The following is a 16,551-nucleotide window of genomic DNA, read 5'->3' as shown; positions in this document are numbered from 1 at the left end:
CCAAAACATCCAGCAAGGTAATGGGTACAATCACAGGCAAGGGTGTCGATTTGTAGCCTTCTGGGTACACCAATGTCCTCCCTCCCCCAATGTCTGACTTTTCTCAACGGCGAGTTTAGTCTCCCAACCTTCTGGTGATTTCGTGTATGCAAAGGATTTAAAATGGAAGCTCAAAATGATACAAATTTTAAAGAAAGCCTCAAAAAAAGTTTCGCACATAATTTGGCGATTGCTGTTGACGGTCGGAGCCAGGTACAGAATGCAGACTACAGATTCAGAAAAGTACAAGGTACAGAGTGTTAGTTGATGTACACCACCTTTCGATGCCACCACAGAAGCCCCCGACCGCTGGGCGGGCTGCATGCTGGAAACGAGCACTCAAGTCAGCCATGTTTGGCACGGGTTGTGTTGCTTTGTGTTGGTCGTTGTCGGACCATTGTCGTTATCGGTTGAGTCGGCGAGTGTTAATCATCAGGCTTTTGAAACTTCCACTTAAAATTTACGTCGAAGTGGAGTATGGCACATGTCAAGGAAGGTTCCGAATGTGGGGGCTAGTAGAATCGCTACGTTTCGGTGTGCTAATAAACGTCTGGTTTGTTTTCATTGACAGACGATTCATTGAAAAGACTTAGCCTTGTTCGTTTCTATAGCTTTGGATAACACGTTGAGACAGAATAACGTAAATTATTCCGGGCTGTAAAAGTTGGAACATCGCTGAATCATATCATACAACAGAACTAGATCAGAGTTGAGAAGGTGTTAATTTTGTTTCACACGTCAAGCTGCATGCAGCAAAACAGAAAATAACCAAGTAAAAACGGCATGCAGGCGGAGATTAGAAGCTGACTACCTCAATCAGCTGTACTTTGACTGGACAGGAAATCGCGGTTTTCGTTCATTGCGGTTTTTAATTTGTTGCTTTGTCTGTGAAACATCCCTTCGGAAATTTCTTTCAATTTTGCATAATTCTGAGTTGCCATTCGGAATGTTTTGCACGCACTAAATCTCCAAAAGGCTGGGGGAATAAAACCACCATTAGGGGAAAAGTCAGATGTTGGGGGGGGGGGGGGGGGGAGTGCCGCACCAAAAAGTATACAAACCGACATCCGTGTCTATGATCGTACCTATTACCTCGCTGAATGTTCGGTACAGCTTACAGTTTAAGAGGGCTTTAAGTTGAGGTCGCATGCAAAGGATGATCTATCAAAGGATGATCCCAAAGGATGATTTCTCAAAGCTTCAAGCTGTCACCAGGTAAAAAAAACCAGCATGCAGCTTACAGAACAATTTTTTTAGATAGTTGGACCGGAAACGGGGTTAACAGTTTTGTCGGTAGTGAATTATGTATGAAATTAAAGGCTAGCTAAAATGAGTGTAGTTAAGACATTTATCTGGAAAGCGTGAACACAACAAAAGTAAGTTCATGATCAAGACTAGTTACGGCGGTTGTTGATAAACAAAACAAAAGAAAGTTGGCAGCCACTTTTGCCAAGATAAGGAAATACCAACATACAAAAATTTCCTTTTTCGCACGGCTGTGTACAAACAAGCCGACAAAAAACTTTACTTCCGACCCGGATGGAAAAAGTACTCCAATACCGCATCCCATATTAAAATTCATCCTGCTCTCACGCCAGTCAAGCACTTCATAATCCAAAAGCTAAGGTGGACACCAAACTTCCCGCGACATCATAGGTTAAAATTCGAAATCAGTGGCGGACCCCGTCGACTCAACTGAAAATTTGTGCACTCATAGAACGTAACCCAAGCCGTTTGAAAGTTAAAAAGCTAATGTGAACGTGCCGAGCCTCTCGAGCTTTTGCAGGTTAAAGTTCGAGGGCAATCCAATCGACCCTTGCCGTTGAGCTAAAAAAAACTGTAACCCGTACGTCATGACCCAAAACATTTTAAAAACCGAAGCTTCAGGAAGATATCAAGCATTTCCTGAGATCTTATCGGTCCAAGCTCAAGTCAGGATTTAAGCTTATGACAGACTTTTGCGGACCAACGTTCGGAGCCAGGCATGAGTGTAGTGACTTCGTATGTCCGTAACCTTTTTGAGTACCTACTACACCGCCCATCTTAATAAATGAATAGCGCCATAAATGTTTACCAGCCAACGCTTAGTTACCTTGCACTGTGGTCTAAAATATCTTGGAAGCCTTTGCATGTTCACTTTATTTTCATTCACCTTTTTGAGGCCACAAATTTTTATCTCAGTCGAAGGGATCCGTTCCTATTGCCTTCCAACTTGGACCTTTAACAGCCCGTGAGTGTATGGATGTCCACCTTAGCTTTTGGGCTCAATGAAATTCTTGGCTTATCGTCTGCGTGTTCAAAATTTTGAGCTCAATCAGAATGGTTTGCTCTGTTTTATCTCGAACTTTAACTAATCATATCTCGGATTGTTTTGTAAGTTCACGTTAGCTCTTCGGGTTTTAAGATGCGTAGGACAAGCTCTGTCAGCCAACGAATTTGAAGTCGGTACGTAAGGGTCCAGAACTATTAATCTAGCTTGATATGAACATACTGCTGGTTTGACAGACGTGTTTTCGTCCCACTAGTTAAAAATTTAGGGATAACTTTCTTGGATTTGGGGGAATTTTTGTTTTCAATTAAACTTTGTAAAATTAGCTCTTTTGTAGAAGGTTTCCTAGCACATCATATTACGCTTGAGATCGGAGAAAATTGGCAGTACTAAAGGTTTGTCAAAACGCTAAAACATGTTGGGTGTAACTTAATACCGAAAATATTAAAGCTACTTATATATATATATATATATATATATATATATATATATGCAATTGATTATCCGTAGATTTTCCGTTATTTTTCACTTGCAGACGATTTCAGCAATAAAATAAGTTCGATTTTTAGAACAACGATCGTGACTAGATACGAACCAGTGGCGATCAAACGGTTCAGATGCTGATCCGTAGACCGTAACCACTCGCCCACCTCAGCCATCCGGCGCCGGCGGCGCTCCAATTTACAATAAATTACCATATACAAATTATGAATATAATTACATGCTGCTGTCCTATCACGTAAGGCTCCTCAAGGCCCCTCAGGACAAAAAACGAGAAAGAGCGACAAATTGCAAAATGCACCTAATATCTAACCACTCCGAAACATTCACCAACATGTTTAAAGGTGCGTGGCTACTGAAAGCCCCTGTGTAGATCGTGAACCTTATGACACCGCTTTCCAAGCCACGGGCGTTTTCAACTAATAGCATGTAGAAATGGATGGAAAGAAACGAATTCAATATCGCGTTAGGTCTTTCATTTGAAACGTTCCATCGCTGCTGATACCATCGCATAGCGCAATAACGGTATTGTTGCGGCCACCTGCGAACTAAATCATTGACCTTACGAACAGCAGCGTTCGAATTGCTTTTGTCTTCTGATAGCACTGTAACCCAAAACTCAACAAAACAGAATGTATTGACCAACCTCGCCCGCAACCCTCGACTGCACTGATCGCAATGGACACACGCACCCCACCCGTCGGTTCTCGCGTCAGCACTAATTGTTCTCGCGCGCGCGAACTGACGCGCGTGGCCGTAATTGCGGTTCAGTTATCATGTACTTCCGGGCGGATAATTTCTTCACGCCGCTGCGTGGAATGATTTTAGCACTGGGTGCGTGTTTCATTATCAGGGCGGAAAATCTTTCCACACCAGAACGTAGAATGAATCGAGCATTGGATGTTGTTGTTCCGTTTTCCCCGGTCATGGCGTCTATGGCAATGGAGAATAACTGGCATACCTTGCTGGCATGCCTTGTGATGTGTGCGCCGAATGTGCTGGCATACCGTGATCTCTTGTGGATTTGTTTTTGCACAGGTCACAATAAGAATGCACCAGTTATAAGAATGAGGCAATACGCTGCCACCGATCGATGCCGTGGAGCGTAACTTTGTTCGTGGAAGCATCCCGGTATACCTTAGAAGGGAATGCGTTTAAGCTGCCATGCTGCTGCATACCATTTAACCCTAGTCATGGTAATCGTACGACTCTTTTCCCGAGATCATTGTATGACGCATATCATAATAGCCAAATGCGAGCATCACAGACCCACTTAAACCCATCCACTTAGTAATGATTCCAGGGTCAATAAACCACTTCAGTCTAATTATTTTTCGCAGTGTAGGCTTCATGTTTAGCATTCTCGGAATGTGGAGAAGGCACCCACGGACCCTTGCTCCTACACCCGAGCTCCTCACAAACTTTTGGAAGGTGGAGAAGGCACCCACGGACCCTTGTTCCTACACCCGAGCTCCTCACAAACTTTTCCGCACGTTAATTTGTCAAACCAATATTATTCATTGAGACATTTGCGTGCGTCAAATTGCTTACGAGCAATTTCTTATGTACTTTGTGCATCCGAACTTTTATCCTGACGGTTTGTTGTCAATGCAAACACTTTCTGCACGTACTTGATGCGATGCGAACATTCGCTTACGAACTTTTGCGTGCGAACTATCGCGTGCTTACTTCCGCCATCGGAGCTTTTCGTCTTGCGTAAATTTGCTTACGAGCACTTGCGGAAGTCCTTTATGGATACGTCCTTTTCCATACCCACTTTTGTATTAAGCCCGTACAATCCTGTGTACGCCGCTGACACTGCCATGGGAGCCTTCTATATCTCAATTTTGATGACATATGCGCAACAACTGAACTTTAGGTTGGACAGAAGAGGCCTCCGAAAATGGGGGTGATTAATGATGTTTTTCCCGTGCATATCTGTTTTGTCCCGCCGAGTATTTGTAACTTTCCTACTCCTCCCGTGCTGCGCCGTTCCTCACTCTGCGTACAACAAAGCAGTCCCTTATTTTCAATCTGTTAGGAGGTCGCTTGCTGACACGCAAAATGTCCCAGCCTGCAAATGGCTGGGACAAATCGCGGACTCGTAAATGGGACAGGCCTCGTGGCCGGGCAGAGGGCGCGGGGTGCCTCGGTTTGGTCAGGAATGGGCCCTGCGCGGTCGACGGCTTCAGCATTCCAGTGAAACAGTGATCTGTTTCATTTTCAAGTATCTAGATTCTTCGTATAGCTGTCTTTTACATTTTGATAGTATGCTCTAGAATTGCACACCTTTGACTCCTTTTCTATTGTGAGTCTTGTCTTGGACTTCATTCTTTCAACCCGTCGCTTTTTTGAATTATTGCACTTGACATTCGTTATTTTGATTTTTATCTATCTTGCTCTTGATCATTTGACTTCTTGCTCTCTTGACCATGCATTTTACTTAGAACCTCTTGGCTTTTATATCTTCTGACTTTGTGGTTATCTCCGATTCCGTTTCATTTTTTTTTTCACCATGCTCTGACTTCTTGTCTTGGAACCAAAAAGACTTTCCCAAGTCCTATCAGTTTTGTTGTGGAAACTTGGAGTTGGAAAGTGGCCAATTACCTTTTGGCGATCTGTGTGACGTCAGAAACGGTCTACGGCCAATTTTGTTTCAGCGGATTACACGATAAGGGTGGCGACGTCAGACCTTTCCTACCTAGCTGAAACAATGACGCTTTACCCCAAAACTGGAAATTCTCAATCACGTCTAATTAATTGCCTCGCCTAAAATGTTACTGCCTGACTTGATGGGCCGAAATGGATACAGTCTCATTTCGTAGGCCCATGGCTATCAATTTTTTACCGTGTCTATTAGATTGATCTCTACCCCAATTAGCGGTCATACAACGCGATTTTCACACTCTTCCATTTGGGCTTCAGTAAAAGAGGCTACGGGCCTTCCGCAACCGACGTCACGTATGTTTTCCATCATCCATCTCATCAACTGCTCAATTGCTGCATGGTTTACGTGGTCACATCTGGTTCATGGTTCTCATGGTCCCTAACGGTCTGCGCTATTGCTCATTTCAGATGATAGTTCATCATCCAATTCATATTTCAACAAAATAAATTCGGCTATTTGACCATTTGGAGAACTTGTATTCGTTGAATTGTTGTTCGCAAATTCAGATTTCGACAAAAAGGCTGTCTGTTAGGTGACCATCCGGCGATTTTCGATTCGTCTCATTGTTAGTCGCTCTAATTCCATTTCGAGAAATTAAGGTCATTAACATTATCTTGATTTTCGAATCAATAGCATTTTACAAAGTTTATTTTCGCCTAATTACCATTGTTGTTTATTTGAAATTTAACAATTTGCACGTCGTCAAAGAGACATGTTGTCAACATGCACTTTAACTTTTAACTGTGGTGTACAACCAAAGATGTGCATGGAAAAGCCTGTTCCCGAAATGATATAGTATATATATATATATATATGTATATAAATATATATGTATATATATATATATATATATATATATATATATATATATATATATGTATACAAAGGTATCAGACATCCAATATCCATCCAACTTGACAGGCAGTAACGTGTGTGTTAGACCTTTTTCAGTTTGTTTAACCTTTAACTTGTCAAAGGCGACTTGCCGTTGCGTATCACAGCGCAAATGCAAAAAAAAAAGGAGCAGTCCTGTTCTCAAAGCGAGGGTGGCGTCCAGCGGTGCATTCAGAAGGTCGCATGGTTCGCATTCTGCGACCAGATAAAAGCCTGAACCGACATTGATAATAGTTATCTAGTTTCTGTGCTTAGATTTAGGCTTTTAAATCGCTTTGCGTTCTCCTGTTGCTCCGTACTGCTGTGTCCAATTCACAATACTGTCAGTTACTAAAAAAATCGTTTTTCATCTGGCATGAAAACATCTGACGTTTTTGCAGCAGAATATGTCCCACATTGAGAGCAGACTTCTCTCAGCCCAAATTCGCAGCAGATATTTAGGGCATTTCATTTACGGGCTGACATTTTCCCTAGTAAACGCTAAACCTGGCCATGAAAATTGTCCCCTAAAAGGCTTTCTTTTCCGCAACGGCAACGATGCATGAAACGACCCATATTTGATACACCCATGCAGTGGTTCACGAGAAAATAAATAAAGTCACTTCTTGTTAGGTACCTTCGAGTGCCGTGGCAGGAAGGGAGTGGGGTACGGGGGGACAAACGGTCGTTCATTTATAGGATATTCAACGATTGCATTTTCATATAGGCTCTGGTCAAGTCCAAAGAAATTGCATGATTAATAACAGCAACTACGGCTTGTTCAAGCAGACAAAAGCTCGTTTTGTGTGAAGCATGTTGTAATCAAAAGTAAGTAGAGGGATCGTACCATGATTTTTCGACCGCAATGTCGTCTGGGCCTATTACTGCTGCAATATAAAATAGCTTCGGACCGTTGCGAAACAGGAGGGCCCGGGCCGCGATGAAATATGCTATCAATTCGTGCTTAATACAAATAATATTTGCTATGTTACGATAGGGAAGTTATTTAACTTACTTTTGATTGAAGTGGAACATAAGGCGTCGGTATTTAATTAAATCCCCCTTTTCAAGCTAAACTTATGCGACCAACTTAGCTTTTTACCTCCACAAGTGAATATCTGGACAGGGTCAGCTGAAAATAATAAAGGGCGTTAAGCTTTATGTTACTTGAGTGTAAAAACCCAAAAAGTTATTATGTCGAACGTTATTATTTTGCAAACCCAATGAGCTGCAACTTCTTACCATCATAGAAGGTCGAGTTACTTGAAACTGTGTGCTATCATGCATGTCACCCTCGCTGAAGCAACAACTCCCTTTTGCTGAATTCGCTAATGGTGCGCACGTCTTTATTTTTATAGCGTTCATCCCCGCGCAATACCCGTAGCGTCGCTCGGATTTCGCCCGTGAAGGGACAAATCGGTTCAGCGCGCCTTATCAGCTAAAGGATGCCCAATTCGTCACATTAGCGACCTTTTTAACACCACGAAGAGCAGTTTTAGGGTCGAGGTCATATTTTTACACCTCTGGAGACAGTTTTGTGGTGTTTCAGAAGCCCTCTGGTCATTTTAAACCATCAAAGAGTCCTGGATACATTGCCTCAACGGAGACCCCGCCATCGCTAGAGAGGGGGCGGGGGCATTGCCCCCAGAGCTCCTCTTGGCTACGTCACCGCCCAATATGCTGAAAATGTTACAGAATTCCATGCCTTTGTTTCTGGTATGATGTGTTCATAATTTTTCTGACAGAGTGACGAGTCACTCCGTTCATTTGTCATATCGCTGATTTTGGTCTGAGATGTTAAACACCCTATTCTACCGTGCAGGAGAACCATGTAAGATTAACCGTTTCCTGCTTACAGATCCTCCTCCTTTAACACGCGCTCGAGTGCAGGGCCAATTTGTCCCCTCGCCTCGCCCCCTCCCCCGCCCCCCACCTCAGACACTACCTTTTTCCGGCGTTGTGTTGGACCGGTGCGGTTCATCTAACCTAAATTTTGCGTGGCCTTACGCAACGGAATAACTAATCTACTGATACAACACAAATAAGGTACGCCTCATGATGTCACTGATCTGTAATTAAACTGGCGTCGGTCGCTGGCTTCAGGTCGCTGACCCGTAGCAGGTCAAAGTTAAATCATGACCATCAGCGAAGGCAACGCCTGGGGAATCTTGCATGCTGATGCGACAGCGGAGTGTCAGGTGCAGTCATGAACTTGGAGATGGCTTCTTAGATAACTGGCCGGTTGAAATTAGGATTAAGTCTCATTCGATTGACCTCAGCTCAGGTATGAAGGTCATATCAAGGTCGAAACAGAAACGCATTTAATTGGAAAACTTGCTTCATGAGGTAGCTTTTGAATCCTCTTCGGAATTCCTTGTTTGCACAGACGTCAATATGAACTCACCTAGTTTCGAGTCGTTGTTAGATGACGCCCTTGGCCTAAGAAAACCTCGATCAGCTTTTTGTTTTGTGGAACATGCCGATGAGGATAGTTATTGGTGCTGACTGCAAATACCGATATGAAATTGTTAGTGAAGGGTTTTGAGCATTTTAACCTTTGAGATGCAAAATATGGTTGTTAAATTTTGCTTCGAAAAGGTGTTTTTACTGTTTCAATTTGTAATCTTAATTTATGATTTATTTATGATTGTCACATTTTGCTACGAGAAGGCGAAGGTGCGTGAGGAGGTCTGTGAGCACTTCGGACACCGATTTTGAGTTGAACCTTGTCTGACTTACTTCTTCCAAAAGAGCACGACCTATAGTCTTTAAAGTTTGATACAGCAGAGTTAGAATAGAACCCTACATCTCCTGTGGACTTGGTAACTATGGGCCTCCTACTTTTAGATCTAAGGGACTTACACTGCCCCCTCCCCCCATCCTGCTCACCTCACTCCACCCGAGCGGTTAGATTCAACCGGCCGCCAGTGCGCGTGTTAAACAGACCCTCTTCATATCAATTGCACTGTACAAATACAAAAAGAGTGCTCAAGGACATGCCATTTGTTCTAGTTAACAAGGAAAGAACTCCGGGTTCTTTCAAGAGGCTCAAGAGGCTTTCCTTCAAGAGGCACTTGAAAAATGAACTCTGCTGGGTCAGAATCGCAACTCTCAGTGTCAAAAACGCTTTCCGACAAGACCATCGGTTTTGTGCAAAATCATTTTAACACAATTGTGGTGCAAAACCAAATCAAAGGCATTTTTCCACATTGCCTATACCAACACGTCTCTGCGTCATTCTGTGTGACGTCTCTACGTTGTTGGCAGCCTCGATGAGTCCTAAAATGCAACTAATTTATAGAGGCACGCGATGTATCACCCGGTGCCAGCACGCTCTTCGCACCCTCCCGTCTACAGCCGCGGTGTAGCAGCTGCAGCCTGGTAGCTACAGTCCGGTGCCGTACCGCTCGTACCGTGGTAAGGCCCGCCCGATGCCCGCACGCTTTTCGTACTCTCGCAGTCACAACTACGGTGCAGTGCCCGGTGCCCGCACGCTCTTCGCATCCGGTGCCCGCAAGCTCTTCGCACCCTCGCGTCCACAGCTACGATGCAGTGCTCGGTGTCCACGCGCTCTTCGCACCCTCGTGTCTACAGCTTAACAGCGCGATCTCACCCTTTGTGCAAGCAGCAGCCTCACCGTTTGTACAAACGCGAAGCACATGTATGCACACAACCGTTGTCTTGGTTAACAAATCATGAATCCCTCGCGCCATACGGCTGCTCCCAGGCTCGGGCGATATCGCACAGCTGAGCTCTCGAATGCGATCTGTCAGCGGCGACTTTTTCCCGTGCCTCAGTACCGGTCCCATAGGTTCACTCGCAAGGAGCATCGTGTGTATATGTAGGACAGCACCATTATCCTGGTAGTGCTTGAAAAAATCATTATTTTCGCAGCGGTATCGAGTTGGCTCAATTGCACCATAACGTACGCTATGCAGAATAAATACAAGTGAAGCTGCGACACTTGAGTTTAATTCCGGTTCAGCCTACCTTGCAGAAGCGTTGCAAGCGTCTAGCGCGTTGGTCGCTCGCCCGTTACTGCCTTCCATCGGGCACGGCTGATCTGTACGACGACTCCTTCGCCTGAATGCTGTCAGCAAAGGTAATTTGTCACACACACAACTAGCGCCACAACGCTGGAAGTCCATCACCAAAACGAAGCGAAATTGAGGCGGGCCGCCTGAGTGCGGGTCGTTCTGCGTCGGCTCAATGCAGCTGGAAGGGTTGAGCAGAGCTGAGGGAACGGACTGATCTTTTCGCGCCGCATTTCTGTCCCAACCTCAGCTGCTGATGCTGGCGAAGCGGCATGAACTGGTAGAACCGGCACATGCTGGGACCGGGCTCGATGCCAGCTTGGCAGGGAGACCGCCACTGTTCCTCTTCTGTCCCTCTGCTGTCGTCGTGGTCGCTGAGCTGTCGATGTCCGCTTATCCTGATGGAGCATATAGAAACAGAAAACCAAAACAGAAGCAGAAACAGACAGAAAAGTGACGGCGGGCCTACAACACACAATGTTGCTTGGCAAATTGTTGACCTACCATCCTAAGAATCAGTTGTGATGCAGAGTATGAGGTAGATGTCTACTTGTACTATTTCATCAGGCCCCTGGCCACCGTAGTGTTGATTTTCTCGCCATGTTGGTCATGCCCCCATATTTGTTAAAAACTGGCCATGATCTTTACTTTCACAAAACCCAGGCTCAAGTGGTGAAAACTGAATAAAGCACAAACCCCACCTACTTCGGAAATTATTTGAAGACCATGCCCATGACTGCTCTCCTGTTCATATAAAGGACTTCTCTATCTACAATACACAACCAAAAGCTACAAATGACCATTTGTAAAAATACAGTGTGCCAAATACATCGTTAATTACACCTTTCTGGGGAGATTCGATTGTCGGGTCCCCGGCTCCGGCCCACAACCATTTGTATACATCGGCGCCTCTAGGATGTGGTGCAGGTGAGAGCCATTGAAATAATTCAGTTACGTCGGTGACAGGTCACGCCTGCTGGGGGGTCATCAGCGCCATGCCAAGTCTTCCTGGGGGGAGCATACATGCTTCCAGCAATGGCTTTGATCTAGACGAGTTTTGCGGTGATGAAAGCCAGATAGCCAGATCTATGAAGCTTAATGCCAGTCAGTAGATGTCTATAACACGATTTGTAAATTCCGGGAATATTAATATGACCAAGAGAAAGCCTCCCTGCACCTGTCATAATCAGGTTCCTAGTACACTGGTCGCGGAGCGGTCACAATGTGTTATCAGTTATGGGCACGAATGACGTCAGATTATATACACCTTTGTGGTTGACACAGTTGGCGGCGTAAGCCATTTGAACAAAAGTTAAAAGGTAGAAGGTTGAACATGTGCATCACGAGGCTACGTCACGTGTTGTGCTTTATGCTGTTGCGTTAACGCAACCTTGTTACAAAGTGAGCGAGCAAGCAAGCAATGTCTGCTATGCCTAGGGCGCTCTTTGACAGAAGTCCCTGAGCTATATACTGCAGAGAGTAATCAAAATCCTAGTGCGTCTTTACGTCAGCTTCGTGCCACGTAAAACCAACATATTTGCGCATATTTCCCCTTAAATAGAGAAATATAGAGTTCTGAAACATTCTGGTTTCACCATGATTTCATCATCATTTCACAGGCATTCCGGTCAAGTGGCGCATTGTGGTTTTACTCACGTGTTGTAAAAAGCAAAGCACATGAAAACATATTCTTTTCCTAACGAGGACCAGGGAGTCCAGTGACACTTTTCCCGCGTGTGCGCCTGCCTGAAATATATATTTTGAGCTCTTAAAAAGGAATTCAAGAAAACTGTCATTACTGAGTATATCGAAAGCGTCCAAGCTAACTATGGGTGGAAGTGTTTCAAAGCACGTGGCACATGCTATTAAGCGTTTGAAAAGTTTCCCACTACGGTCGTCCCAAACTGTTGCTCGAAACTTAGCGGAAGATTTGCTGAGCCATCCGTACTAATCTGTGTATTTAGTTCTTAGGTATGATGAGATGGAATTGGGTTTGAAGATAACAAGGCTGTTCTTGCATGCTCGCACTGCCCTTTTCGCCGTGAAGGTCGGAAATAGAGGACGTGAATGCCATAATGATCTGTTTCTGAATATTTGCGAGAGGAACGTCTTGCACCCTGAGATCACACCCAGCATAACGCACGCAGTGAACGGTCTCTGAGAATCACGCGCAAGGGAAGATCTCACCCTCCCCCCTCTCGAAAACAGAAAGAGAAGAGGTAACCAAATTCACCGGGTAAGTAGGTTCTATAAATATCTACGTTGTATGAAAATCTCATGACCGAGACCAATGCCTTCAAGGTCAAATGAGGTTCAAGTGGTAAAGCTGCAAGTTGCGTGGCTAGGCCTCCCATCCTTGTAAATATCCGCGATCGAGTATACCTGTACCGAAATGAAATGGGATTAAGCTATATTTCTGACATTGTTTACAATACAATACAGGTGTGACATTTGGCAGTTGATCTCTGGCTGTTCATAAATTAGAAGTTATTCTCTGTTATGTAATGCGATTTCCGAAGGGAAAGTACAAAACTTTCACGAATTTTTCGAATACTTATCGACTTTTGAGGACTTACACTGATCATAAACTTGCCCGCATCGGTCTCGGTCACTTAGCGTGATTTTGGCATTGTCATGCAAAACAATGCTCAAGAAAAATATTGCCAGTAGTGTAAGGAACATTCCCTTTCTGCGGACATCTCAGGGCCGCGCCAACGCCAATCGCCGCGCCCGGAAGCCGGGGCTATTGTTGACTGGGCTGGCTGTAATTTTTCAACTTTCCAGTAACTTGAATTTTCTTCACATGGAACGACGCGCTAAGACTTCAATTACAAGTTGACAAAAATATGAATAGATGGCCATTCATTCCGTATTACCCCTCCGGTTTAAATACATTTATTTTAACCGGAGGGGTAGATTTCGACCAATCCCCCAGTTCGACGAAGACCCCCGCACAGGTCCAGGCTCCCTCGAGGTGCGGAGGAGTAGGTAGGGCGTATTTAATCGGCGCACCGATTTATCTGATTCTCCACCATTGTATTTTCATAGTCAAGCACTGACCAGGAGTATGGTCGAGTGGGTGCTCCTCTCCTGCATCGGGTCTCGGTCGACCAGAGCCGCTGTGTGACGTTCTGACGCGACCCGCGGCAGCTGACCCGCCCGGCCACAGTAGCGGCGCTGTCGCCGCTGCGCAGGCCCGCTGTCACCGCCCGGTGACCCTCCCACCCCACCGAGGTCAACCCCGCTCCAGGAGACACACACCTGTCACCCGGCCACTTTCAGCGTCCCCTCTTCCAGGAGTGTCCAACCCTCTGCTGTGAGGCGGAGCGACACGGTGTCTCAAGGAGCCCTTTTGTACATGTTCTCTCAGAGGAGATCGTAGTTGGTTGTGTATCGTAAGATCGCACTCAGCTTCAGGAGCGCCCGGCGCGCACCCGACGTGCGCCTGTCCACGGTGGGACCTGTTCGAAAGCTATGGCGGCTGGTCGCTGACGTGCCGCTTCGGATACGGCCGTTCGCAGCATGGAGTGCTGTGTGCGCGTGCAGCATTCCATGGCGCCCGAGACGCGACCGCAGGCACGGAGCACACCGGCGTGCGTCTCTGCGTTCCGCGCCCCACGTCCAGCCAGACGCCATTTGCGCGGAGCCGTCGCTGGTGCAACGTATCGGGTCGGGTCGGGCCGGGCCGGGCCGGCGCCACCCGGCGGCGCGGCGCGGCCGCCGCTCGACGGGCCGGCGCGTTGCTGGGCGGGCGGCGCCGGCCGGCCCCGCCGCGGCCGGCCGCGCGCGGCGCGACACAACCATCGATCGGGGCCAGCCGGGGCGGCGCGCGGCCTTGGCGCGAGCCGCGTCTCGTGCGGCCCCCGGTACCACGTGACCGGTGGTTCGCGCGCCGCCGAGTCGATAAAGCGCGCGCGCGGGCTGCGGCGCCGCCAGCCTGCGTGGCCGACTGCAGGCGCTACGCGGCGGAATGTGGCCGCGTCTGGCGCCGACAGTCGCGAGCTGGCGCTGCGCGCGAGCTGCCGCCGCCCGGCGCCGGCCGCCAGTGGCGCGCCGCACCGCCCCACGCGCGGACAGGGCAGGCACGCCGTGCGGCCGTGGCCACGCCGAGTGATCGCGCCGCCCGTCTGACGCTGGCCTGGAGACCGCAGCCTCTGCGCCAAGCCGCCCGAACGCCGAGTGAAAATAAGCGAACTGGCCACTTCCTCCCGCTCGGAAATTGGCCGTGCCGCAGTGCCGCGAGCTGCGGGTGACGTGTGCGGTGCTCAGTCGCCGGATTGACTGCTATTGACGGCGGGTGACTGTCTGCGGTGCTTTTGCGAGCTGTGCCGGTCACCGGGCGCGTGCGGGTTCGAACTGGTGCCTGTCGGCTCCGTCGCGACGGGTCGGTGACGCGGCGCCGGTGGGTGGTGCGCCGGCCAGCGCGTCGCCGCCTGACCTCGGCCGTCTGGGCCGCGCCGCGCCGCGCGCCGGCGGCCTCCGACGCGCCCCCCTCCCCCGCCCCGCCGGCCGGCTGGCCGGCCCGTCCCCGCGCGCGGTCTGAGCGGGCGCCAGTGGCGGCCGATGGAGGTGGTGCCGATCCTGCACGCCAGTCGGCCCGCCTACCAGGTGGCGCAGGTGCCGGCGCGGCGCCGGCGGCGTGGTCGACGGCGCCCCGTCGCCGTCGACTCGGCCGACCCGCGCGGTCGCAGTCACCTCTCGAACAAGACCGCCGAGGACCGCGTGCTCGAGTACGGCGCCGAGCTGTTCCGCAGCAGCGGCGAGCTGCTGCTCTGCCAGTTCTGCGACAAGCCGGTCGACCCACGCCGGCGCAGCTCGATCGAGTATCACCTGAAGAGCTTCTCGCACCAGCGCAAGGTGCGCTCGCTGACGGGCGAGGCGGGCAGCCCGGGCAGCGGGTCGGACAGTCCGGCGGCCGGCGACGAGCCGCAGCCGCTGCTGCTGGAGCCGGGCGCAGGTGAGAGACCACCGCCAAGGCGCGGGGGGGGGGGGCTGAAACGTGACGCAGGCACGGCCGACACAGCACGACACGGCCGTGGGTGGGGAAGGCGGCGTGACGACAGTGGCAGTGGTCAAACCGGCTTCAATGTTCAAATTTTCACCACCCAAATTTCCAAGACTGAGACACCTGATACCATATGTCATGCGACACGTAAATAGTAAAACAATGCGTGCACCCTTCATCGGTTTTAAGATTCCACGAACCAGCGCGATGGGAGAATCTGGATCCCTACAAAACATGAGTACATAAATCAGCTTTGCCGCTTTTAGGATTTGAACCTGAATACAACATCGATTCATGAATCAAGTTCGGCTTTTTCCATTATTTTATTCGCTCATCATTTTTGCTTTACACGACTTTGCTTTTTCGACAGTTTGTTCTCTCATTGTTTGCTATGAAGTTGCCTGATGAAGAACGAACCTCAGTTCATGCCGGGATTGGGATGATCCACTGTTGACTGCTTTTTAACATGACGTAAGCCATCTAAGCCGCGTGATGTGATGTGCTGCACGACTCTATCCTAAATGGGTATCGTGAAAAAGTACACGCCCTCGTATTTCACTAGGAAAGACCCGACTAACATCGAGAGTCAAAAGAACGCTGTATACTAATTTGCGAGGGAGGGGTCCCGGACAGGGCCAGGACGAGAATTGCGGACAGGGTAAAGGAGAGCTCCCGGACAGGGGCAGGACGAGGGTCCCGAATAGGGCAAGGGAGAGCTCCCGGACAGGGCGAGAGCGAGGGTAACGGACGGGGCAAGGGAGAGCTCCCGGACAGGGCCAGGACGAGTGTCCCGGACAGGGCGGGGACGAGGATCCCGGACAAAAAGGGGAATGATAACCAAATGGAACAAGTTACACGAATACATTCGAACGAAAGTAGTCGAAATGAATAAAGATCGACAGGGCTAAAAAAAATGTAGGCAAAGCCGAAGGATTGGTAGTCGTCAGGGAGACAAGTCGAATAAAAAGAAAGTGTACGGACAAAGAGTCGAATTATATCAAAGTCAACAGGGAAAAAGTCGAGTCGAACAAAATCAAAAGACAAAAAGTCATAAAGATACAACTTAGGATGAAAGCCCAATCCGAACATGGCGAGAGGAACAAACGTCGACACTGGTAGAAAATCGCCAATCGTTTCCAGTAACAAAGAGGTGTCAAGGATG

General features: G+C 48.2%; 1 protein-coding gene across 1 annotated transcript in view; it reads left to right on the top strand.

Moving 5' to 3' along the window:
- LOC119102439 (uncharacterized) overlaps window positions 1–16,551 on the top strand; it is a 42,899-nt gene that overhangs the window by 12,282 nt on the left and 14,066 nt on the right. Inside the window, exon 3 of the mRNA XM_037225802.1 lies at window positions 14,939–15,341. Within this exon, the coding sequence (XP_037081697.1) occupies window positions 14,939–15,341 (403 nt within the window). The remainder of the gene's footprint in view (window positions 1–14,938; window positions 15,342–16,551) is intronic.

This window comes from Pollicipes pollicipes, unplaced genomic scaffold, assembly GCF_011947565.3.
Source record: "Pollicipes pollicipes isolate AB1234 unplaced genomic scaffold, Ppol_2.1 Scaffold_5724;HRSCAF=6776_pilon_pilon_pilon, whole genome shotgun sequence".
Taxonomy (NCBI): Eukaryota; Metazoa; Arthropoda; class Thecostraca; order Pollicipedomorpha; family Pollicipedidae; genus Pollicipes; species Pollicipes pollicipes.
The sequence above is the reverse complement of the archived record's forward strand: the minus strand, read 5'-3'. Positions and strand labels throughout refer to the sequence as shown.